Source organism: Varanus komodoensis, unplaced genomic scaffold (genome assembly GCF_004798865.1).
Source record: "Varanus komodoensis strain SLA01 unplaced genomic scaffold, ASM479886v1 scaffold68, whole genome shotgun sequence".
NCBI classification, from domain to species: domain Eukaryota; kingdom Metazoa; phylum Chordata; class Lepidosauria; order Squamata; family Varanidae; genus Varanus; species Varanus komodoensis.
The window spans coordinates 2,483,423-2,511,260 of NW_025336321.1; the positions used below are offsets into that span (position 1 = coordinate 2,483,423).

At 41.0% G+C, this 27,838-nt stretch overlaps 1 protein-coding gene across 1 annotated transcript in view; it reads right to left on the bottom strand.

The window, feature by feature from the left end:
* JAZF1 (JAZF zinc finger 1) overlaps positions 1-25,370 on the bottom strand; it is a 129,750-nt gene extending 104,380 nt beyond the window's left edge. The window contains exon 1 of the mRNA XM_044450652.1: positions 25,133-25,370. Coding sequence (XP_044306587.1) covers positions 25,133-25,247 — 115 coding nt within the window. The 5' untranslated portion in view covers positions 25,248-25,370. The remainder of the gene's footprint in view (positions 1-25,132) is intronic.
* Positions 25,371-27,838: the final 2,468 nt, after the last annotated feature.

The window sequence follows — 27,838 nt, forward strand, 5'->3', positions numbered from 1 at the left end:
GGAGAAGATTATTTCCCCGCAACTTTGCAGTCTTCCTGGACACCCTCAAAATTTATTCTGATCATCCAAAACAGATTTTGAGCAAGAAAAGAGGGGAAGAAAAAGTCCCGGACAAAAAAAAGTAACGTGTTGAATTTCAAATCTTGCTTGAACTACACAATAAAATGACACTGCATAATTCCATGCATGTCTACTCAGAAGTAAGATGGATTGAGTTCAATGGGATTTCATCCCTGGTAAGTACATATAGGATTATAGTGTGAAATGCTCTTTATTTTTATTGATTTTCCTAAGCAAAACATTTAGGGAAAGCATGTAACTCATCTGAAGAATACATGCTTTACATGAAAAAGGTCTCAAATTCAGCCCCACCTCCTGCCTAAACCCCTTGAGTCAGGGCCAAGATAGATAATACTGAACTAGTCATCTGGTTTGTTATACAGTAGCTCCCTAATTTCTCGTTTACATTCAAGTGCTTTTGGCTATTAGAAAAGTTTCTTGAGATACTTAAGCAGCAAGTAAAATTAACATGGAGTGCTTATTTAAATGTTAAACATTCTTAATCAAATCCAGATGAATTCTAGCCACCAGATCATTTTCCAGAAAGCTACGACACTGGGTTTAAAGATAAGTCCATTTTAAAACAGTGCTGTTTCTGTTTTATATATAAACAGCAAATTGCATGTTGTCAGACAGCATGAATATCTACACTGTTTTAGTGTGGTAAACTGATATTGCAGAGCTGTCGATTTTTCTGCTGTGTAAAACCAGCCACGCTAACAAACCATGGTTTAACCATGAAAAATCTACAATTCACAACCCAACAACAAACCATTGGTTCTTTTTTTTAAACTGTGGTTAACAAATCATGGTTTATTAACATGACTAGGTTAACACAACTCAACAACCCACAGTTCAACAACATGACCCTAAAACTACATTTCCCACAATCACCAGTGTCTGACGTGCTTCCATAGATATGTTCAAAATGCCACAGATATGAAAAAGTGTTCCCTTCCTACAATCATTAGAGGTGCAGTAAAGTTAAGTGGAAAGAAAATAAATTATTTTCTAATTTAGTTTAGAATCTGAGGCACAGAAAAGCAACATGGGAGAGGAGACAGAAATGACCTGGTCTGAAGGACTCATGCAATTTACAAGTGCACTAAATTTTATTCCAAATCAAATCAACAAAAAATGGGTGACATCGCCCTTTGTAAGCAGCCCATATATCACTAATGAGATGTAATGATGCAAGTCAAGGATCCTCTTTGGTGTTGCTTGACAAGTTTGTCTGACCTAACCTGTGGGACTTCAACTGGCTCCTTGCAGACCCAAGTCCAGCAAAGTGCCACTCTACTGCCAGCTACAACAAATTTGGGGAATAAAATCCAGGCCCTAGTGCTGCCACAGGAGGGTGACACCAAAGAAGGCTGCCTCTTTTAGTGGAGCCACTTGTGGAGACATGATGGCATGAACCTCTTCCCCTGCTTGATAGCAGGGAGAGGTCTGCTTGCTGACCTGCAGTCTGCAGGGGCACCTGCTCCAAATATGATGAATGGGTAATGGCAGTCAGTGAGACTAAAAATGTGTCTTGCAAAGTAGTGGGGAAAAGTCTGAAATCAGGGACTGCCATCATGAATATAAAGGGAAGAGGGGGATATGGCGCAGGGGGCAGCTATATTGTGATGAAAAAGGAATACAATGTTGGCTATCACCATATTGTCCTGTAGTTCAAATAACCAGGACAGCATGGGCAATAAACCCCTGGTTTGAAACTGCTGCTGATGAACACTAGGACGGCAAGTAGCAAAACAACTCCTATTCAGAACCCTAATCCTACATTATTTTTATTGTTTTGATTTTGGATTTTTATTTCTAGTATGTTTAATTGTATTTTTAACCTTTGAATATGCCTATTAATGTTTTAACTGTGTAAGTTTTTAATGTTGTAAGCCACTTTGAGCTCCAGTATTAGGATAGGTAGGATAGGAAGAGGAGGAGACAGGTTTATCAAGTTCTATATTGTGGGCATGCCCTAGAGTGGCTTTTACTTTTTTATTTTGTCAGAAGTAATTACATATAAATTTTGTTCTTTAAAAACTCTGTGAAAATAGACTTACATGCACTTTCAAATTATACCCCTGTGATGTGGGAATTAACAGATGGGCAGCAAAAATGAGCACCGAGAGCCCTTCTAGTTGCAAGAGACTTTATATTCCAAACTTAAGAAAATACCCACCACCTATCATATAACAGATAACTCCTGCTATGTTTGAACATAATTCCTACAACTGTCCAAGTAACATGGGTGCCTATTTAGATATAAAGACACTGATATCTGTAATAAATATTTATTACATTTATATCTGAAATAAAATACTAGTCCTTTTCCTCCCCAGTGCTGGTGTGTGTTTTTTCTTTTCCCTATACCAAGGGACATAATCATGATTACTGAATATTGATAGGTTTTATGATAAGGCCTAAGGTTTTATGATAGGTTTTTGTTTTTTGTCCCTTGATGTTATTAATTTGTTGCACATGGTAAGATTAAAAATGCAAACTTTTGACTTGCTCTCTAAAAATTAACCTAAAATTATGTTTTGGTACCATTCTAATGCAGTAACAGTTGTATAAAAATAAATACAGCTACAAGTATAGATATATGCAGTGAAAGTTATTCATTCTGGATTTTCTATGCTTTGGGACCAACTCTCTGCTGAATTATGCCAATGGGAGAGAACACTAATCATATGGCAGTGCTACAGACAAGTGCTATTTGTCTATAGATATAGACAAATCTATTTCCCCAAAACCAAGAACAAGCTTTCTTTGGTATTACATGTGTTCCCTACAGATATTTCAAATTCTAGCTCTTAAAAAGCTTGCCAAGTACAGGACTGCAAATAGCCTCTAGCATTTTACATTTTTAATACATGTGCACTCTGGGTATATATGCAAATTTGTGGCACATGCCCACATGCACACTCTCTATCCACACATGCAATGGAGCAAGCCATTATACAGCTAAATTAGGAAGTAAAACAATAATTTAGCACCAATCTTATGGCACATATCACACAGGATGCCCTAATTTACAAGTAGCAGCAAGACTGGAATCCAGCCATTTCCAAAGTAACTAGTAAGTCCATTTAAACAATGATATGAAGTCATGATTTGAAGTTAGCTCTATGTCCTGGGTTTGTTCTGAACCCATTAATCACAATTACCCAGTTCAGTTGAAAGAGAAAATGATTAAGAAAAGTCTTTCAGCTTTGTGTGCCATCCCACATTAAGAAGGTAATGACATTGCTACATGTTTGCATACAAGGCTAATTAATATTTCAACATATTAAACCAAGATATATGCTTCTGACTGAGCCTGCTAAGAACACCAGGTTAGGATCTGGGTCAAAAGATGAAGGGATAAAGAAACAATGCACTTACTGTTACTGAATATTGTTCCCAAGTTTAGGACATAATGCAAATATGGCAGTATGCTTATGTGCACCAGGTGCTGGGGAACATAGCTGTACTCGTGTCTTGCTTTAGGTCTTCCAAATGGCATTTGGCCAGCCAATGTGTGAACAGAACCCTGTACTAAATGCACCCTTATGGCATGGCTTTTACATTCTTAAATATAAGTACACAGATAAGTGCATACCTAAAATAAAAAACAAGAGGAAATACTGAGAGAGCTAAGATTGCAAAGCAAATAAATGTTGCAACCATGGAAGGAAGTATCTGCAAAGTAGGTCTACTAAAAATTGGGAGGGGAAACTCCACTAAAATCTGCAGAATTTGCAATAAATCCTAATTTTGTCAGATCACTATCCAGCAGTTTGCTGGTACCAATAGCTGAACGGCACAGGCTTTGCTGCTACATCAAAACCAATGCCAATCCCCAAGAATTAGAGAAAAATTAGTTCCCCAATGCATTGACACTAATGTGTTTATTGGAACTCTTCTGAGAGGAAGTTTAATGCTGCTTGTAAATCCTTCGAACCTATTATAATGATAGCAGGAAGAGGCAATGATGTTTCTGGCAATGGAGAACCCCACAAAGATCTGCCAAATGCAGCAATTCAGATGTGGTTTCCTGCTCCTACGCCTCTTACACCACATCTACAATGCCTAAGTGGAGGGTGTGGGAAACCCACATTTTTATGGCAAAAGGAAATCTTAAGACTTCTGGGCTGATAGTCAGAGGAAACACCATTTAGATAGTCAAGAATGTGCAAAAGTTGGCATGCCAATATCATTATAGCAAAAAAGGAAGAAAGCAAGCTTGCCAAAAATAAATCCAAAGCTCTGAAGTTACGTTCTGTAAAGCAAAGAACTCAGGGTGTCTAAGGAAAAGGACAACATTTTGACACAAAAGGAAGGGAGAATAACTGACAAAAAATAGTCTGAAGGGTAGTCATCCAAGAGTATTTGGACAGTTCTGCAAAGTGAGAAATATGAATAACTGGGAAACAGTTTGGTAGAGAAAGATAAGAGCCAACGGCATAAAGCAGTCCAAGCTAAACAGTAAGGAATGAAAATGTAAGCAAGTGTTTCTGAAACAAAAGACAAATCCCCTTGTTCTTGGTGAATGGGATGAAACAATTTTGTGCCTTGTTGACCATATGCTCAGGTATCTGAGCTTAGAGTTTCCTATAATGTGGCTATAACTCTCTCACTGGGTTCACTTAAAGAGAAGAGTGTGGTTATTTCCTAAGTGATGCAGACCCAGGAACATCAGGCTAGAGATGAAGCAACACAATGAGAAGCAGTAAGGAAAGCTACCGTTATGTGTAGGAGAAAAGGACGGATGAAGTAGCATAGGACGAAGGAACTGCAGAAATCAGCAAGATTCCACACTAGTCAGATCTCTTCAGAAACACTCTGGACTTGGGCAACATACCCTTCAGTATGGATTCAGTATACGTTATCACTGAACTGTGAACTGTTGATAAAATCTGGCTTGTTGTGTTATGTGAGACAAGTTGTGCTAACAAACTGTGATTCATTAAACATAACCCAGTTTACAAACCAGCAACAAACCATGGGTTTGTTAGGCATGACAGAAGAATCTATGTTTCAACAATGACTTATGAACAAAAACCCAGTCAACCCATACTTGACCCTGAGTGTCATGTCATTGGGTTTCATGTTGTTTGAACCCATGTACTATATTCAATTCTGAATCGTGACTTTTAAAACAAGATGTAGGTAAATTGGAATGGGTATAGAAAACAATAAAGATGGTGAGGGGTATGGAAATCAAGCCCTATTAGTAAAAGATAGAAGTAGGGTTTTTTTAGCCTGAAGAAGACTGATAGCCCACTTCTAGTAGTTGAAGAGTTGTCATAGCACAGGAGAAATATTCTCTGTTGTCCCAGAGAGTCAGAGTTGTTACAGATCGTCAGATTTTTAGTCAATGCAATGAAACATTTCTCACCCAGTTATACTGGATGAACTGTTCCTTGCTGGACAATGAGCAAGGGGTTGGCCTAGATGGGCTCCAAAACCTTCTCCTACTCAGTGATTCTATGATAAGATTTCTAGGCTGCGAGAGGCAAGCACATGAAATCTAAAAAGTTCAGAACGGGGTGTGTGTGTGTGTGTTTACCTGAGTCAGTGGATAAAGATAGACTCAAGTACTACTTAACAGGCATGTCATTGTGCTATTCAGAGCCCAAGCAAGTAACAAGAACTATCCAGATTGGGTAGGGAAACAGTGGTGAATCACTGAAACACTAATACTAGGTAAGGTTAATGGATTTATATGTGTGTGTGTGTGTGGGGCGGGGGAGATCTTTAGATGCCCTTGCGTATTACTTCAGTTGTGAAGCACAAACATTTGCTTTCCCTGCAAATAAATACCATTCTGTGCTTTACAACTGCTTCTACATCCCTTAGGATAGAATGTTTGCCAACCCTGATTTAAAAAACAAATACACTCTGAGTGCATATGATTTTGCACTTTACACTCATGTAAATCATAGCACCCTCATGACCACAGCCATAAATGGAATTTGCTTTTGCTACCATGATGCCCTCATCACCTGCCACTCTATTTGGTGCATTTGTGGAGCCATGGATTTCGGTCTAACGTGAAGACCTGAAACATGTGCAGTGGAAAATAAAATACAGAGAACTTTTACAATCATGTTCCTTGAAACGTATATAGAAAAATGTCCCAGTTTCCAAAGTATTCTTTTGAGAGAGAGAAACAGGAATTCTTGTTATTTATGCTAGGAGAACATGTAAGACAAAAAGAGAACAGAAATTCCATGCCTTTTTAAAGAACCTAGTCCTTCATATTGTTATGCTGCCTGCAGAGTTAAGTGTCCTGTCAATTCAGCTGCCACAGAAAACATGGAGATACAACTGAACTTAAATAACCAATTTCCAAACTTGTGGCTAACAGAGGAAAACTTAAACCAATTATAACAGTGAACAAAAATGACTACTCTATGGACTTTTAGGTGCTCAGTCCAGTGACATGTCTACTCAGGAGTAGTACTTTCATGGAGGTACATACAGAGTTACAGCCCAAGTAATCTCCTTCAAACTACAAAATGTTCTATAGTCAAAGCAAATCCAAAACTAAAGAAAGAGAAGTAACACTTCTATAACAGGGAAATTCTGAGAAATAATAAAACTGTCAAGTTTGACAGGGAAGCAGAAGACATTACGACAAGACAGAAAAGAGCAAAGTGCCAAAACTAGTTATGGTGGTAAAAGGCAACTTCCAGGTATTAGGAAGAGTCTTCTATCAAGTATTTTTAACCCTGGATCTCATCTAGATTCAGAAAGGTTAAGTTAGCAAAAGCTGGAAACTTGTTCCTACAGGTTATTGAAGATACAGATCATAGCAACGATGTGACTGTAACACTAATATTCATGGTGACTGTGGACCACTGCCCTCTGCTGTGTACAATTAAAATAGCAAGAGTGATGTTAATTGTACTTGGATTAAAATTTAACTCCTTTAGCTAAAATAGTAGATCTGCTGTTGAAATGATGTAGCTACATGAAGTGAAGGGTAAGGATAACTAAAAAAGAAAAGCAGAATGTACATGTCCAAAAGTAACATTGTTGCACATACATGCACACCTTTCTAATCAACCTCTCAGTACCTGAGAAAGAAACAGGTAGAAAAGGCAGCTAAAAGAATCCACAGTAATAGAGAGAAGGATGCCAGGCATACGGAAGTCACTCCTAAAATACTGGTTGCCAAAAATTAAAATATTGTAAATATATATTGAGGGAAGGAAAATAAAGGTTCCACTTAGATTAACCAAATCATGTTTGCTTCACTGGACTCAAAGCACAACTTAAGCATGCATAGGATTATGCCTTAAACAGAAAAATGTCTTACAACTCCCAGCATTCACTAGCCAGTATAGCTGTAGGACTTTTTTCTGTCTAAACATCCATGAGATTGTGCCCATAGTCAAGATCCAATCCATTATATTTGGTTTACATCAAACAAATAGAAGCATTTGTGAAGCCAAGCATTTACAACTTATTTCTATGAAAAGCAGAATAGAATTAATAATTTGTGAGTTTCATATTCAGACAAAAATTTTAAAATCTTACTATAAAAATAAGAATTGTCACATGGGTCAATCCCTGTGCCAACAACATCACTGAGATGACAACTTTGCTCTAAGGACAGGCAAGCTCTGGTTGGTGTGCTAGGAGCACAGCTCTCAGTTTTCGCTGGGCCATTTCAGCAGCAAAAATACAGTGTTCAGAGAATTTATATACAAGCTGTCAGTAATCCTACCAAAGAACAAAGATACAATCCTATGACCTCCCCCAACTGTTTAGGAGGCCACAGGATTCTTCAGAATCCTATCTACACTCCTGTAGTCTCAGAAATAGAACCCACAGGACAAGCTCCTGCCCCCTTGATGGCAGTGTAGCAAGCACTGTGTGCCTGCTGCCCCCCGTACTCTCCAGGTCACAATTCAGCCTAAGAGGGGAAGAAACAGGCATACTGGGAAGCACAGTGTCCTTCCCCCTGCTCCCCAGTGCTAAACTAGACAGACAGAAATGGCTGTCTAGAGAAGAAATTAGGTGTAAGTTGCAGCAACGGTGGAGATTACTGCTGCTGCATCTCATTCCTGCCATTGGATACTTATAAACATCTGAGTTTGGACAGGTAAGTGCATCTGCCATGGAGACAACAGGACTGTGCTCCTCTTGTGGTACATACAGCTATGAAGGTAGACCTGACCTTAAAGAAAGAAAGAAGAGGCTGAGATTCGTCCAAGGGTAATTAATGAACCTATGAGAAAATGTCCTTATTCACATCCATAGTAGGTTTCCGATTGTGTCAGTAAGGGAAACCAGGATACCACATTAGAGCATGTCCATTTACTTCATTTTGTTTATATCCTGCTTTCTACCAAGAAAATGTCACTCAAGATAGCTACTACCATCCACAACTCCCAATGCAAGATTAACATCTGGTTTGTATGCTGCAATCAGCTGCTTTTCATCTAAACCTTATGTACAATTGATATATATGGATTCATGCTGTTATTTGGATACTTGCATAAACAGATTAAAAAGAAAGAAGATAAACCCAACTGTAAAAATATGTATCAGTACCAGGAAATCCATATCTAAGAATAAAATGGAGTAGGCAGAAGGTAGTTCTCTATTTGTTTTGGACTTCACTCCTAGTTTGCCTAACTATTTAGCATACTTGTAGGAGCTTTTGTAAATTTGCAGTTCAAAACATTGGGAGATCTACTTTCTGTCTATAAGATTATGAGATGCAGTGGTGTAGGTCCAGCATTCCAAGTGCCTGTTCACATAAAAACACCCAAAGGCAAAAAGCCATTGGTTATTTATCATTATTTATTTAGCAGACTTATATGCCACCCCATTTGCCTAAGCCTTGGGGTGGCTTACAAATAAAACATGTGACATAAGTCCTTTCTGAACTGCCTCCCAAAGAAATAAGGCCAGTACCTCTGTAAGCAAGAAGTGGGTAAATGTTAATTTATTAAGGATGCAGTTCTCTGCATATTTATACAACCAGTATGGCTGCCTGGGGAATGCTGGGATATGTAAGACATTTTTAATGCCTGAACATCTATACAATTGAGACCTAAGCATTTATTTGAGTACATGCAATATAAAAAGTGCCACATAGGGAAAATATGATCGGAAAGAAAAGAAACATCACTCTTACTGGACATAGAAAAAAATACTCAATATCAGAGAAAGATGGAGAGGGTGGGTATGGTTTCACGTTCCCTTACTTATGTAACACATAAGTACATGTCTCTTTTCTGAGCATCTGAGAACCACAGTTTGTCATATTACTAATACCAAGAGGTCAACAATTGTTAACCTGTCATAACGTTAAGACTATAATGCTATCTGATTTGTCTTTGGATGCCTTACTTTAGGTATGCACAGTTACCAGTTTTCTTCTTGCAACTTTAAACAGACTATTATTCTTACTATCAATTGCATGTTCTAACTAGCATTAACTTCCACCCAACAACAAAATATTGCAACCAAGCATGAACAGTGTGTTTAAAAAAGGCATATTCCTAATACAGATAAAATACACAGTTCATGAGGAATGGGAGAAGAGAGAAGGTTGCAATCACAGGAATGTAGAATAAATATTTTTTTCCTTAGAACTGATTTGCTCTGAGTACAGATGGAAAATACCCCACTAGAACCCTCAATTCAATATAAAGATGAGCAGACATTCTTCATTTGATTGCCTGTATGTTAACATAAAATTGTTTATACTTGGGTAGCACAAGCAGAAATTGTTTAACTAGCTTGTTTTCTGCAAATATGTATCACATTATAGTTTCTTGTTCTTTGAAAATAACCTTTACTGTGTGCAACTCATTCAAAGAAAGGTTTCTTTCGGTTGTCAAAATATCTAGACAAATCGACAAGAATATTGTCACTGATACCTAGAATGTAAGGAATCTAATATGCTACAGTTAAAGGCTATAAGCAATTTATTCAAATTCTAAAATGTCATATCACATTCAAAACAACTATAAACATCTTCAATGACATTGCTGCAAATAAAGCATGTTCTGAAATGTTAGTAGTACTTTTTTATAAAGTAGCAAAGTAGTAAGGCTTAGGTTAAAAGCCTAAGGTTTTAACTTAGGTTAAATATTCTGCCTCCTTTGCACAGCAAATAAAAGAGGCCATAGCACTGTGCAAAGGGGAGAAAATAGGTTTCTCTCCCAATTGACTATTGCATGGAGTGATTAAAAGAAATTAGATGCACACGCATCATTAGAACAAATTGGAAACTTTTTAATAAATATTTTAGAAGTTTGTCATACAACACCAAGAAGAAAATAATCAAATTATAAAATTCAGCATCACAAGGTATCGTGATAGCTGCCACTTTGATGCCTTTAAAAAGGGATTACACAAATCTACGGAGGATAAGGCTATCAAAGGCTACTAGTCATGGTGGCTATATATAACCCCCAGTATCAAAGGCAGTACCCCTCTGTATACTAGTTGTCTGGAAACATATGCAGAACAGTGTGATTGCATTCATGTCCTGCTGTGGGCTTCCCATAGGCATCTGGCAGGCCACTGTGCAAACAGAATGCTGAATTAGATATGTCTTTGGTCTGATGCAGCATGGGTCATGTTCACATAAGGTACTCCTGTATATGTAGGCTTCCTGTATATTTCAAGGGAAAATCTGCATATACTTGAGCATGGATTTACAGTTGACCATATTGAAATAATATGGAAGTTCTTGCTGATTCAAGGATTCTTCATGTTTGTTAGGCCATGATCCAATATTTAATTTATTTCATTTTTATACTGCCCCATAGCCCATGGGTTCTCTGGGCAGTGTACCATTTAAAATAATATAGACAATTAAAGTTAATTAATTTAACTTTAAATTAAAGTTATATTAAAAGAGAATAAAACCACAAACACAACAATAACAAAACAACATTGCAGCTATAACTTACCTCTCAGTACAGCAGCAAATAATAAAACCCAAGAATTAGAACAGTCTTGTGTGATTCAACAATTAAAATGACTAGAGAATAAAAAGATTTTCATCTGGTGCTGAAAAGATAACAAAGACTGTGTCAGGCATACCTCTATGGAGGCATGTTCCAGAAGCGGGGTGCCACTATACAAATGACCCTTCTCCTAACTGTTATCTCCTTCCCTTGTTTGGGAGGAGGCTCACTGAGAAGATCGCTGAACAGACAATCTTGAAGAACAGGGAGAAACATATAGGACAAGGCATTCCTTCAGATAACCTGACCCCACGATATTTAGGGCTTTCAGTGTTTGAACAGGCACTCCAAATTGGGCCCAGAATTCAACTGGCACCAGCAGAGTCCCTAATTTGTCTCATGAGCCCAGTGCTAGGTACAAACACTCAAGGCCCATATTGAAGTGAACAGGAAGCCTAGAAAGGGAGATCATCTTCCTATAGACCAGAAGTAGTCAGACTTGCTCAGCAGAAGAACCACATATGGTAAATGGCAAATGTTTGAGAGCTGCCAGTGGCAAATGGCAAGTGGGTGGCAGTGAACATCAAGTGGGTACCTGCAGGTGCATGGACAGCAAGCTGCAAAATAAACTGAAAGAGCCACCTACACTTCCTGAGCCTCACTTTGGCCACCCTGCTATAGACCATGGCCACCCCATCCCTAACCCTCAGGGTGATGCTGGTGCTGTATTCAGTACCTGGGCAGACACAACTGGGAGAGAGCAACCCATCCTATCTCCCTCCACCCAAGTCTCAGCAATGCAGGCCACGTGAGCCCCCTTAGCGACTACCAAATCATGGATGAGGGACATCTTATTTTGGACTAACCTGGCATTCAGTAGCAGCAGCACCAGGCCCAAGGACAGGCTGGTAAGGCTATCCAGAATCCTCCAACTAGAGGAAAAACCTGAAGAGGGCATAGCTCTAAGATATCTAACCCATTTTCTCCTTCATGGGCCCATTAATGCCCTGATGTCATATCTCCTCCTAATCGTAATGAAACCGATAGAACACTAATATCCTCTTGTCTTTGATGCATATAAGCCTCTGAACATGGCATGTACCTCTGAACCTTTGACTTGGCACTCCTTTTACCCTCCATTGTATGCCTGTAGTTTTCCAAGTTCTGAGGGTTTTGGGCAACCCCACCAAATGATGCTTGCAGTTGTGAAATAAACAATAAGAGATCAGCCACATAAATAATGGTTTTAAATTCTAAGTAATCATGCACAAAGCCAGGAATACTACTATCGATCTAACTATGAAGAAACTGGACATCCCTGTCTGGTCCTGCTCCCTAGTAAAACAAAAGCAAACAAGCACAACCTCTCCCACCCACACACCCACCCACAAACTCTAGTTCTACCGATTGAATATAAAATGTTGACCCATTTCAAAAATTCATCTGGGAAAACAAAATTATCCAGTGCAGCAAAAATGATTTTCCAATGGATTCAGTCAAAGCCCTTTTCAACTTCCAAACAGCAGCTTGATCTGTCCTATCTGAATTTAAAGCTATTAAACTGACAATTAATCTAAGATTATTGGTTCCGTTTCTATGTTTGACAAAGCCCATCTGGTCTGATCAAACCAATAGTGTAATAAATTCTTGCTATGTATCAACCAGCATTGCAGGTAACTCTAATTATCATTAATTAATGTAAATATTAAGATAAGTGTGATCATTGCCAGGTTTAGTTATCATTGTAATTTAAGTATTGTTTAACAATGAAGAAAGGGAAACCAACTCAAAAATACAAAAGCAATAAAAAATAGAAACTAGAAAAATTAGAACCCATCTAGATCAGTTGATTCCCCATTCCTCATATTAACAATTCCTTTCCTTCATATGCAAAGAAACCATAAGAAACTGCCTTTGTAAGGATTCTATGCATGGAAGGTTGCTATTACGAAAAAAGCAGCTAAATCATGCCTTGATGTTTCACTATCTGTACTATACAAATCAGAACAACACGTTAACATCTATACATTTATATCTATGTGAGAAGTACATTAGCTATCATTCTCATCAGTAATAGCTGAAATAGCATCATGATGTTTTTGTTTAAGACAATGTGCAAAAATCTTACTGGGAAGTTCACCAATATGTCTGTCATAAACTGATTAAAACAAATTTGGCTTGCTGAGAAAGTATGATATTCGACTTATATTTAACTTTATGCCCTTCCTGATAAACTTGTGCAGTTGGGGAAAGGCAAACTGGATATTAAGAGATTTCAGTTTCTTTTTAAGCATATAATTTGACCTCATATAAAAGCTTTACTGTTCTTTTACTGAATGGCACAAGAGTCAACACTGCCCTGATTATCTTCAAAATAATCAGTTAAGCAAAAATCTGACTTTTATCATTAAAAAGAAAAGTTAAAGCAGCAAAGACTCGGGGGCATTGACAAATCTGAAGACTGAAGCAACAGACAAACTGGGGCATAATCTAGAATTATGAGTATACTATTAATAATTTTAGTTCTATACCATCCAATGGCCAAAGCACTACCTATTTGACATAGCAAGGACATGAAAACAAAAAATAATTTAAGCAAGAGCACTAAAAGTACTCTTACCCCCGTAATATTAACTCTATCTGATGCAACCAGAGTAATGTGTAAATACCACCAATTGTCCTCACAAGCATGTCAATATATACGCTATAGTGGATGTCAGATCTTGATCACAGAAAATACAGTTTACATCATCACATAGATGTACAGACTGTGGTCCACACTCATTAATGGAAGGATCATTATATAAGGTAAACCTAAAACATACTTGGGGAGCTAGAACAGGAATCTGTCAATTTGTCCAATGCTGGCTGGGGTGCTTAAAAGCATCTTAAGGGATTCCAATCATTTGCTTGTTTGATTATTCATTTTCCAAGGAACAAGAATAATTTAGGGTCTTTCTCCTGGGGGATTTAAGACTATTAAGGGAAAAAAGATATTCAAAGTGAAAAGATTGATGAAACATACCAAGTTCTGCCAACATGACCCTGATCCATGAAGCAGGTAACTTTGATGTTATGGGGATATAAATTCACAGGTGAGTTTAAAACAAATAAAATATATTAATTAACAATATAAATGTACAGGAGAGAGAAGGATGGATTCAACTGGAAATGAATCACATGCCTTAAAACCAACATCTTATTTCATCATGTACAAACCTTATGTTGCATTTGGGAGGGAGGAGTCTTTGGTACAATTTTCTTTCTGTGCAATGCTAAGCAAAACAGATTATGGAATCTTTCCTTCCACTCAAAAGAAGCAACAATACATTTTGCAACAGAGGATTCAAACCTGTTCCAGAAGGGAATGTGGCCTTCACTGCGAACTTTAGCAATAAAAGGAATGTTCAAAGACCTTCAGCACTCTGTTTTCCAGTAAGAGTAGGACAACTTTCTAAAATTATGCCTATATCCAAATTCAAAGCTACATATATTTAAAAAAGTAATTTCAAATCTCACTTCACCAAAATGTGTTTTATGGCCAGAATTTATCAAAATATATTTAAAAGAAGTTGGCTCTAGACTTAGTCACACTAATTGTAGACCCATTTAAATCAATGGGATAAGTGCAAACAAATTTTATTACTATCAATGGATCTACTGTGTGCATATGTCTGGATCCAACCCATTATGTTTGCTGTTTCCAACAGTCCCTTATAAAGGGACTTATATATCCAAAATACATTGGTCTCTGACAGACATGTTGGAGAATTTTTCCTTTATTTCCTTCTCTAAGTTAAACTACTTGCCAATTACCATGGTACAGTCCACTCTTACTTTCAAATAAGGATCAGAATCACAAGCAGAGGTTTCCTACTACTTTGACAAGGATTTATTCCTAGACTGCAGACATAAAAGTAGCTTTACCACGGAGCTATGGCACCATGTAAAGATAGATTATTCAGCATTAATACCTGCTGTTATAGTCAATTTTGAAGATGGCTTATAATCATAACACAAAAAAATTAAAACACTGAACATCAGAAAAGATCTAAAAAGTTTTAAAGGTACCAGCAGCATAAAAAGCAGCTTGAAGACAGTAATACAACTATCTAAGCTGCTAACCTAGACAAGCAGCAGTAGGCCAGGTAAAACTCCCTTGGGAGTTGGCTACATTGGTTACCACCACTGAAAAGTCCTTGACCCACCCACCATAAGAAAACTTTTAAAAGGCTTACATACAGGAAGAATATTCTTGAGATACATTGTCCCAAAGCCATTTTAGGCTTCAAAGGTCAAGCCTAACCACTTCAACTGAGCTCAGAAACAAACTGGCAACCACGAAAGCTGGTATAATATAAGTGTGCTCTGAACTGATCAAATAAAAACTAGTTGGAGAGCCAGTGTGGTTTAGTGGTTAAGAACATGGGACTGGAACTCAGGTGATCTGGGTTCTAGTCCCTGCTCAGCCATGAAGCCAACCGGGTGACTTTGAGCCAGTCACAGACTTTCAGCAACCCTCCTCACAAGGCTGCTGTTGTGAGGATAAAATTGCAAATAGGAAAAGAATAATGTAAGCTGCTTTGAGTGCTTGATAAAAGGTGAGATATCTAATACATACATACATACATACATATCAACTAAAATGTGACTAGTAGGCCCATTTTGAGCCTACTGAAGTTTCTAGAATGTTCCAAGAACACATACAGTATAATAGTGATGTGGAGGTGATCAGAACATGCATGACTGAAACTAGGACTGATTTCTTTGTCATTAAGTGCATTTAAGTGTATACAAGAAAGGTAGTAAAAATATTCCTGACAATGGATTCCTTCAGACTATATAGAAGCAGGGCTGAATAGGAGAGTCCCCTGCTTCAAGGAATACACCTAATTCCTGGGTCACCAATATGCCAGGAAACAGTTCTTTCATCTTAGATTAAGCTTTAGCTTATTTGCAACCAGACTGATTCAGAACTTCAACAACCTCTTCAAGATTGAAAAATACAATGGTAGCCAATAACCCAAAACAAGACACACTTGAGTATCATCTGTCTATTGACAGCTCCTAAGCACAAAGTGGGCTCCTACCATTTGTTTCATATAGAACAAAGTGGACAATATATGGAACATTTGAACCTTAACAGGCCTTAAGTACAGCAGTGCTGCCATGGAAATTATTGTGTGAGCAGCAGCAGCAAAACAACTGGAAGCCTGCAGCAATGTTTCAGCAGCTTTTTTAGTGGCCTAAAAAGGAAAAGTTAGCTTTAAAGATAAAGGTACGATTGTTTTAAAGCTAAATTTGGCCTTTTTAGCTCATTGTAGTTTGCCACTGACCATTTGCTACTGCATGCAGTGGTGGAGCTGCAGCTCCAGGGAGCTTCTGGAGCTGAAATTTCAACCTCCTGAACTTGTCTTTCCCTGATGTAAACATTTAAAAATCAAGGGAGACAGGAAGAAACCTTCTGGCATCTCATGTGCCGAAGGACAAGGGTCAGAGCAGCAGTCTCAAAACAGTGCCACTAATTGCAGCATGGCAGCTCAGAGGGATGTTGCTGTCAACTGTACTGAAAGTCTTGAAACAGTATTGAAAGTTGGAATGGTCAAAAGAGAAACAGCAATATCACACACTACCTATCTTATAATGCTGTCATCCAGCAGGCTGACCACAGCAGTATGCAGCCTGAAACCAGACTTCCTTTCACATCCATACACCATTATTAAGAGCTGAAAATCACATTTACTCAAGAAAGCCTGGAGCTGATTCCCACCAGACATTCAATTATCTCATCCAAACAGGTAGCAATTGATGCAGGCTGGTAGTTTGGTTCAGATCAGCTGAGTCAAGTAATGGCTTTTAAAAAAGAGTCTTTGCATTCAGAGCTACCAAATGTTGTGTTTCCTCCAAGAGAACATGTATTACCTCTGTGAACAAGTTTCCCAATCCCAGCCTAGCTAACTCAGAAAGCAATCCAAACCCCAACCAGCACGGCTTGCTGGCTGGATGCTGGAAGTTACCTAAACACGCCTAGGATTGAACCTATAATAAGCAAGGGTCAATGGTCCATCTAGTGGATTTTACTTCAGGAATCTTATCCACATTTTCAGGATTTATACAGTAAAAAGTATTCAATAAACTCTAACAAAATGGAACTCCAATAGCTACCCAAGCTTACCACAGCCAGGTCAGAACAGATGCAAGGTTATACTTTCTGCAAATTGAGTAGCAAACTGGTCACAGTAGGCCTCCAAGGGATCCTTCATATCCTACTGGTTGCTTTACAATAGACTTCTCAGCACCAGAAAGAGCTCTATTTTACAACACTGAGCAGACACAATAGTAGCCAATAACTAAAATTTCCTCAATGCTTAACTGCCACAGACTAGGTTCAAATCTGTACTTTTATCTCAGCATGGTCAGACTTTTTTGCTCTGACTTCACTGTCAGCATCTCATAAAAACAAGCTTGGAGCTAATTTGGTTCTACAGGGCAGAATAGCCTCATACACCCCAGCAATAATGCTGATAACCCAGATCAAGAGAGGTCAACCAGAGAGCCATAATGATTGATATAAATATAGGATTTAGCATAATACATCACATGTGTAATCCATTACGTAATTCAGAGCTGTTCAAGAGTAATCTCTATTGTTCAAAGTAAATATGATCTAATTTTCAAAATTAAGGCTTCTATGTAGCACAATCCAGACTATATCACATATAGTGCTGTAAACACATCTGCATTCTGCTGGAGAATATGACAGGGCTTAATTATTTATTAAGTATTATTATTATTTACATTTCTAGTCTGCCCAATAACTTATGTTCTAAAATAATTAACTTGTTGCACATTCACTTTATCATTTCAAGGAGGAAGTGTAGTAATGGTTTAATGTGGATCTAGTGCCATGCCCTTCCAAGCCCAATTCTAAAAAGAAAATCACTCACATTTATATTCTAGATCCACACAATTTCCAGAGCCATGCAGTAAAAACAAATAAGTCTTATGGCACCAAAAAGACTAACAAATTTATCCTGGCCTGAGCTTTTGTGAAATATAACCCTCTTCATTAGATGTGTGGAATATTATGGAAAGTTACAGGTTTATACACAGTGCATGGGGGAGTGGGCAATTGTAAACAGTAAGGTCAGAAAGAAATTACAAGCAGAAAAAAATGATAGTACTGTACCAAGCACATTATGAACAGCAGTCATTTCCTGTGCAATTATTGCTGCTAAAACAAATACTCTGCAATGGAAGCTAACACTTACAGGCAAGTTGCATACCATGATACCAACCTGGCTACAGGCCAGGGTGGGAGCCTTTTCCTGCAAACAACCCACAGCACACCCAAAAGATGACAACACTCACTGTGGGTTGCTTGCCCAATGCTGCCTTCTCCTCTTCCTCCCTTACCCCTACCATAGGTACTTGTCTGTCTGTCTCTGGCACATTCATGAGCCAATTTTAACTTGCCACCACTTTTTTGCCCTTTACTTTTTCCCCCTTCTGGAAATCATTATGCATTGGGGTTGATTCACTGATGCCTGCACATAGCTGTTTGAAGAAATCATGGGGAGCCCTATCAAAAATCACAGAATCTTAGTAGAGATGTAAGGGGCCACAGGGTTCAACCCCCTGCTCGGTGTAGGACTCCAAGTTAAACCAACCTTCTCACATGGCTGTCCAGTTGCACCTTGAATGCTTCTAGTATGGAACAGCCCACAACATTTCTAGGTACTTATTTATTAATTAATTGAAAGTTTTCCAACCCATCTCCTCCAAATGTCCTGGGACAGTTTACAATAAAATACTAGAATAAAACCCCAGTTAAAATCAATTAAACATTAAAATAACCAGGAAATAAAAGGGGGTTTACCTGATGCAGAAAAGAATATAACACTGGTGCCAGGGAAACCTCTCTAGGGAGCATATTCCACAGTTGGTGCACCACCACAGAGAAGGTTCTCCTTCGGGTACTTATTTTTCTAGTTAACTGGAGCCCATTTTTTCATGTCCTGCACTCTGGGATGACTGAGAAGAGTTCCAGGTCTTCCTCTTTGTAACAACCTTTCAAGCACTTGTAAAGTGCTATTGTATCTCCCCTCAGTCTTGTCAAGGCTAAACATACTCAGTTCTTTCAATTATTCCTCATAGGGCTTTATTTCCAGTTCCTGGATCATCCTTGTTGCCCCCCTCTGAACCCTGTCCAGCTATCCTGCATCTTCCTTAAAATGTGGTGCCTAGAACTAGATGGAGTACTCCAGATGAGGCCTAACTATGAAGGGGAATTCATACTTCACATGACTTGAAAGTGATACTTCTTTTAATGCAGCCAAAATAGCATCTGTCCTTTGTGAAGACAGAGCAAACCAGAGAAGAGGAACTTACTGTGAAGTGGGTATAAATCCACCAACTCACTTCCTCGAGCGAGATCGATCACACCTTCACAGCTGTCAAACCAAAGCCAAGTGGGTCAAAAAGTTCTTTGGAACCTCTCTGGGTCAATTGCCAGGATTGCTATCTGCTACATTTTGACAGTAGATATCTACTTGTATATTGCCAAGGCATGGCTGCTCATTTTCAGACCTCCGTAAGTATGCAAATACACACCTATGAAAGACCTCTTTTAAAAAATGCTTGCTTAAATATAGGCATGAGGCGGGGGATTAATGTTCAGTTGAGGTGCCATTTGGACATTCTGAAGGGGATGTCAGATGCCTCCAAAGCAGGGTTCATGAAACCTGACTGTCAAGCCAAATAGTGTTATCTCCAAAACAAAAGATAAAAGGACAAAAAGCTGCAGGGAAACAAAAATGCTTGCGATCACACCAGGAAACACCCAGCCAGTAGCGGTTACTCTGAAGTACCACTTGGGCATTTGTGAGGCAGCTGCCAGTTGTGATGTCCAGGCAATTTTGGCAAGAGTGTTTGCTGCTAAGAGGCTTGCTAGCTGATTCCTGGTAACCATCATGAGGTATTGTTGCCCAGATTCAAAACAACACAACAGCGCAGCATGGGTACAACAACCCCTCAAACAAACCATGAGTTTTCAGTAGCATGTTGCTTTCAACTAAGCCATCTTGTGGGAACTGGCCAAGGTATGCATGATACAACAAGCCACTGTGACTTGTTACCCTTAATGTGTTGCATCAAGTAAAGGCAGTAATGGGATGATAAAGTCTTTATCTTGCCCAAGTGTCTAGCAATAGAATTTATCAACATGCTTAATTCTAACTCATCAGACACTCACTGAAATATCTATTTTACATTTCTTTGCTCCATATTGACCACTTTAAGGTCACTGACAGAGTATCCTGGGAGGCTGAAATGTTCTGCTCCTGCTTTATGAATAATGCCATTTCTGACATTCAATTGGTATCCATTTATTCTTTTTCAAAGACAGGCCTATTTAGCCTATGTAGACTGCAGAAAGGCTAAATCACAGGGGAAGATGAACAAATGAATGAACCCCTAATGCTGTTGCTGATGTTATTACGTCTTGTAATAGTGTTTCCTGTAGTGATAAATATTAGGGATACAGCTGGAGTTTGAGCTTCTGGCAGAGTCTGGTCATTGTGTTTGTACCTCTCTTATGCAGCTTATACCCCCTTTTGGAAATTCTTCACTTTATTCTTCTGAGTCACTTAACCTTCATTAAAATTAGGGTTGCTTCATATTTTATTTGCCTCCACTAAAGAATTAATATCTGGGAATGAAAGAGTTACATGAGCCTAATATGTAAATTATATTATAGCAGGTGTATATTTTTATGCACATTATATCAGCTTCCTAAAGTACTTGACAAAGAGCAACACTGCCATTCACACAGTCATATAATGTGGAAAATCAAATATTCCTTAACACACAATATATGAATGTTTAGATAGAAAAAATGTCCTAAAATTCCCATCTTTCCAAGCCAGCCTTGAGGGTGCTGGCTGTTGGGAGCTGTACAAACTGTTTTAAGACAGATGGGATTGCATCCTTAGTTTTGTATTTCTAATCACCTGAGGTTAGACACACACATACCTGATCATTAGAAATCTCCAAAAGGACAACACAGTCACTTTTTGTGTGGATTCTACCATTACTCCATTACTCCAGCAAAGACTCAATTTGCTGACCTGGCCATTCATGAATCAAATGGTATTGTATATGAAAAAAATTGCCTTGTAATATTCCATTGTATTGTAAACAGACAAACAGGCATCGATAGCACATATAGAATTACTAGCTATAGAGCATGGATAAAACAAACATACCACCAGGGCTGGCAACAGCTATTTGGGGGCCTACCTAAACGGGGACTCTCTTATCAACTCCTTCTTATACAAGTCAGCAGTTGCACTGGGCCTCAGCCTTCTCCTTGCTCTGGTATTAGCAGGTGCTGCTTCTACTCCACCACAACCAACTCCTCCTTCAACCAACTCCTCCTTCAACCAACACCTCCTTTTTCAGGCCCATTCCAGGCAGGATAAAGGAACAGCAGCAGCTTGCCCACTTTCTCTCCAGACTGAAAGGGACAACAGCAGGGAACAGAAGTGAGCAGGAGTCAGTGTTTTCTCCATTCCATTGGGTCAAAAAGGAGAAAACAGGTAGGCCAATGAGAAAGACACAGCTGCCTCTTCTCATTGCTCTGGGCTGGAAGGGATGAGGAAGTGAGCAGACAGAGAGAGACAGCTGGTGGTGGTGAGAAATATCATTCATTTCATAAGGTGGGGAGGCACTAGTCTAGTTGGAAAAAGATGTCCTCTGTCACAGCGTAGGTCCTGACAGCTGCAAGATGATGCTGGCTGTGACACCAGGTCTAAATACCACCAAGTCTGAAACAAAACATATGATAAATCTTGAAGTGTGGATATTGGTTTGTGCATGTTATACCTACTAAAAAGCCTAAGTCTGAGCATTTCCAAATAGTTGGAAAGAAAATCCTTTGAAATCAAAATATGTCTTTATTTCATGATCGATTATATTTTTAATCCACCCAACATGTTTTTTCTGGGCAGATTACATACAGTTAAGAGAATAAAATACAGTACAGCACAGAAATAGGTAAATATAAAAGTACCTAAAACAACCATAAAGTCTAATGTCACTAAATTGTTCGATAGAAACAAAACAACTTTGCATGGCATCAAAATGATAACAATGTTGGCACAAGGAAAAAAATCCACAAATATGATGCCTCTCTTTCAGCCACCCACCTAATTTCGTCTGGCAGAGGACCTCCAAGTATGACTTCAAGGTTCAAGCAAATGCATGTAGGGGATGATAGTTCATTAGATACTCAGAAACAGGATGGAATCACTGACATCACATTATCATGAGCCTCTTGGTGCGGGTGAAGGAGGAGAGTGCAAAAGTTGGCTTGAAACTCAACATTAAGAAAACTAAGATCATGGCATCCGGTCTTCTCACTTCCTGGCAAATAGATGGGGAAGAAATGGAGGTAGTGAAAGATTTTATTTTCCTGGGCTCCCAGATCACTGCAGACAGAGACTGCAGCCAAGAAATTAAAAGACGCTTGCTTCTGGGGAGGGAAGCTATGGCAAATCTAGACAGCATACTAAAAAGCAGAGACATCACCCTGCCAACAAAAGTGTGCATAGTCAAAGCTATGGTTTTCCCAGTTGCAATGTATGGCTGTGAAAGTTGGACCATAAGAAAAGCTGAGCGCCGAAGAATTGAGGCCTTTGAATTGTGGTCCTGGAGGAGACTCCAGCGAGTCCCTTGGACTGCAAGGCGATCAAACCGGTCAGTCCTAGAGGAGATCAACCCTGACTGCTCTTTAGAAGGCCAGATAGTGAAGATGAAACTCAAATACTTTGGCCACCTAATGAGAAGGAAGGACTCCCTGGAGAAGAGCCTAATGCTGGGAACAATAGATTGCAAAAGGAGAAGGGGATGGCAGAGAATAAGGTGGCTAGAAGGAGTCACTGAAGCAGTTGGTGTGAGCTTGAGTGAACTCTGGGGGATGGTGGAGGACAGGAAGGCCTGGAGGAATGTTGTCCATGGGGTAGCGATGGGTCGGACATGACTTCGCAACTAACAACAACAACAACATACACAAAAGTGTCTCAGGCGGCTTACATATAACTTACTACAGTAAATGTAGGCTATGTATAGTAATCCAACCAGGAGGTTACCAGAACATACATTAACTGTCACCAGGAGAAATCTGTGCAGACACAACTGAATTTAGAATATAACCCTAAGCTGGTTAAAGGTGTTTCTGCCTCAAGCCTTATGATGGCTCTAGGGGCATTCCCAAGCTGCACACCTGAGCCTTCAAGGGCAGTGCAACCTTTTCCAGAGCAGGCTGAACAGCACCCAGCCAAGCAGATAAACCACCCTCTGACTTATCTTAATGGTGACAATTACATTCTGGTCTATAGTGCACACCACTAATATGTCTGATTACTTTAAAAGGTAGGCATGTACTTCTAATTCAAGAATGAATGACTTCACAAAGACTTTTTTTTTTACTTTATTCCACACCCACCCAACCTTGATATGGGCCTCCCTCCTGAGGGTCATAAAACAGAACAGCATGTCCACTTCAGGATTACAGAAAGGCAAGATGTTCTGCTTACTTTTTTTTTTTTTTACTGAGTCACTTCAGTGTTCATAATCTTTATGCTTGCAAAATAGGGAAAGTGGTTTTAGGACTACTATTCTACCTCTTTTTCCACAAAGCCTATTTTACAGTTGTAGCATCACTTTTTAAAAAGTAGTTTGCATACTCTGGATTAATGCAACTTTAGAACAAAGGACTTATCCTAAATAAATGCCAACAATACCCAAGCCACTCCATCCAAACTAACAGTCCGTTGCTGCCTGTGTAAATAATGTGCTGTTATCATAGTCCCGTTTGCTTCAAAGCAAGATCACGCATGATTCATGCATGTGGGGAGGTAATCCAGAAAAGTAAAAGCCAACGCCCTGAAAGGTAACAGCATATTGACTCCTCGTCATCACAGTCGCCCTGGCACTGCCTATATATCTCAATGGGCATGACCGTCTGCCCGCCAGCTTCCTCGCCGCCTTTTTGCGACCCGTGGCAAGAAATCTGCCAGACGCCCTCATTTAAGACTTGTTGAAAGGGCGGGCAGGGGGGAGGGCGTCATACTATCCTACAGGTGACGATCCCATCCCATGCTACGCACGTCTCCGCTGCCCGGGAGGACTTTGCTTAAAGGCCCAACCCTCCTCCCAGTGGAAACGGCCGGAAGGCAGGCGAGGCGGCGCTACCCGCGAGTTCCTCCGCGCACCCCCACGCCCAAACGGCTTCGCGTGGGACACACGCCCGCGTAGGGGCTGCGCCAGCCGGCAGTCCTATAGGCGCCTCCTCCTCCTCCTCTTCCACCACCCCTGCGGCAGCAAGTTAACGTCCACCCCCGCTGCCGGGGCCCTCCAAGCCCTGTCCGCCCGGCCTGCCTTGACACGGGCGCCTTCTCGAGGAGACGCCTCCGGTGCAAGAAGCCGGCCGAGGGTTGGTCGGAAGGAAGGGGACGAGCAAGTGAGCGCGCCATCCTCGCCTCCACACCTAGCAACAGCGCTGACAGGACGCAGCGGCCGCCGCTGCAGCGGGAGGAGAAGGAAGCGGAATGGCCGCCTCAGCGGCGGCTGCTCCCTCCCCGCAGCCCTGACAGCCAGAGCCGGGGCGGAAGCAGCAGGCGGCGTGGACTCGTCCTCCCCCTCCCCTGGGTCGCGGCGCTCTGCCGCTGCCAATGCAAACTCAGTCGCCTTTGCAACTGCCTAGCGAGCTGCATGCGCTCTGCAGCCGCCCTGCCGTGAACCTCAGGCACCAACTCGCCGCCGCCGCCTTCCCGCTCCCCCCTCCCAACACACCCACCCTCGTGTCTGCTTTCCTGCCAGCCACCCAGCGCCCCCTGCTCCCGTCAAGAGCCGCCCTCCCATTCATCCCCACCCGTGCCCCGGCTGCAGCCGCGCCTGCTGCACCCTCCAGCCCCCACGCCCCTCCCTCGGCGCTCCATGCTGCTGCCGCCCGCCCGCCCGCCCGCCCGCCGCTCCGAGCGTGGCTGGGGGTCCCCTTCCACCACCCACCCACAGAGTCCTGTCCCCTCTCCCTCCACCGCCCCCGAAGGCACACGCCCACGCGCCTCGGGGCTACCCTCGCTCACCGATATGGTTGTCCTCGATGTGTTCGATGAGCTCCGCCAGGGTTGGGAAGTGGAGCCCGCAGCCCCCGAAGCGGCAGGTATTGGAGAAGAAGGAGGCGGCGGCGATGCCTGTCATGGTGTTGCATGGAGGGTTCGCCCGCCCCTGCCACCCTCCGCCCTGCGGTGCCCCTACTCTGCCAGGGCCGCCGGCGGGAAAGGGAGAACCAGAGAGAGAGAGGAGATGGAGAGCGAGCGAGAGGCTGGGGGTTGGGACGAGGAGGAGGCGGCGGCGGCGGCTGCAGCGTCGGGAGCGGCGGAGGGGAGGGACGGGCGGCTGGGTGGGGGGAGATGAGGCAGGCGCAGCTGGGAGGAGGGACCATTGCCGCACTGTAACAGCTGGGCAACCCCTGCCGTCGCTGCCTGGCTCCGCAGCGGGAGCCCGCGACCCAGGCCACGCTTGGCGGCGGCACCTCCACAGGCTGCTGCCAACAGTTATCTGAGTTGGGAGCACAAGCGGGGGCGAGGGAGTGTTGGGGGCTCCAACAGTTGGGGTGTGTCTTTTTCCCCTCTCAACTTTAGATGGGCTGTTTCTGCATATAACTTCTGAACTCCCCCCCCCCACACACACACACACACACGCAAAGTAGGAGGGGTTGCTTGGGTGGAAGAACCCTGCACCTCCCCTTCTTTTCTTTTTTTTGCCGAATCTAGCACTAATTTGAGCTCATATTTAGCCTCATTGCAGGCTGTTGGTAGGTGCCTAGACTTAGGCCTTGGGCAGAACTCACCATAAAGAGTGTGTGTGTCATTTGCAGAGCTTGCTTTTCTGTTCTAGCAGGGCAGAAATGATGAGCCATCCCCACTGATGGCCTCTATGTATCTGGAATTAGGAACTTCTGAACAAGAGGGCCTTTCTTGAACACTGGTCCCTGTTACATAAATTTGATTGTGTGTGTTTATCCTGTCCATCTTCCAAGAGCCTCAGGATGGCATCCACCACTCTTCCCCAACCTGGTGCCCTTCTGACTACTCATAGTATTCTTGACTGTGGACCATGGCTGGCTTGGACTGGTGCAAGCAGAAGTCTAAAGCACCTTGAGCTCACCATCCCAATGTTGTATCCTCAGTGGAGAAGTTAGATGAGTAACAGTTACTGCACCAAAACTAACTTTGGACTCAGAAAAAATTTGAACCCATTTCCCTTGATCATTTTCGAATTTGGCGAACCAGTTGGGTGATAATGGCTGAGATAGCCTTGGTTTATTTCCCTTGTTACAGACACCACAGATTTCACTGTACCTAATAGACTTTAAGTAGGCATTACTTTCTTCGTTGTATTCTGCAATTTACAACCCAGTTTTGCCCTTGGGCAAGGGGAAGCTGCTGCCCAAGATAATCAGCATCTTGGATTCAGTCTGGACTTTCGCTCTTGACTGTATAACAGTTTTATTTTTGGAATTGGTGAAAGTGGGACCCTTCATCCTGTTAGTATTTATAGGAATACATTTATTAATGCCACTCCCCTTCTTTGCCTTGTACAATGTCTTGCACTGCTTCAGCTGTATTTTCCTGCTTTCCTGTGATAATGCAAGATTATGGGTAATTTTATTTCATAGATACAAGTCATGCTTCACAGTGTCATTCTGTCTTCTCTAGAGTAGGAGAGGATCAATCCCTGAGGGTGCTTCCAGGTATTTTCTACTGTACCTGTTAGAACCCAGAATCTGGGTGCTGTAGTTTGCAGTCTGTCATTGAAGACTTGCATGAGCACCAGTAAACACAGTACTTTCTCAGGTGGGCAGCCCACTAATTTCTTTAGGTTCTGTGTCAACTTTATTCATTAGAGCTGCTAGAACACAGTGGTATACTGCTATAATTATAACCCATCAGCATTGCTAATGTTATCTTAGGTGTTGTCCAGATGTTTTGAACTTTAGCTCCCATCATCCCTGATCCATGTGCTATGCTGACCGGGTCTGATGCAAATTGTAGTCCAAAGTCCAAAGCACCTGGAGGGTGCCAGGGTGTCTGGCCCATTTGCTAGGATAAGTAATTTGTATTTAGGCTAGCTAACAGGACACTTACAGTGCCTGTCATCTTGGTTGCATGATAAACTTGTACAAGCTAACTGGAAAACTACTCAGGTGTGAAAATATATTTTGTTGTACCATTTAACCCACCCACAGAAGCTTAGTGTAAGGTCATCTGGTACAAGTTAATAATATCACCATTAGGACTGCCAGCTAGATAGTGACAAAGTGGACTCTTCAGAACTGTTCCTCAATTATTGTGACTGCGCATATTGCCCAATTTATTTTATTAACTATGTGTGTACTCCTCATCTACAAAATTTGTTCCAGAGCAATTTAAACAATTAAAATGTGAATGCTACATAATAAAGCAAATCAACAGATTAAACAAAACCATCAGCAAGATATAAACTGCCTAAAAATTAAAAAAAAACCTGGAACCTAAAAGAAAGCTGTATTGGAACAAAGCAAAACTTTGCAGGAAGAGTTTCTATAGGGTTCCAGGATTGAAAAGACCGTGTCCCTAGTTGTCTTCTGCTACTCCCTTAACACGAAGTGCACAGAGAATGACCTCATGGTGAGCTGAGCCTGAGACTCATCTACCTTTTATATACAGTTTCATTGACCATCAGGATTATATGTGTAAGCATGCCAGGTTATCATCTCTTGTGTCAGTTTTGCATGATATGCACAGTGT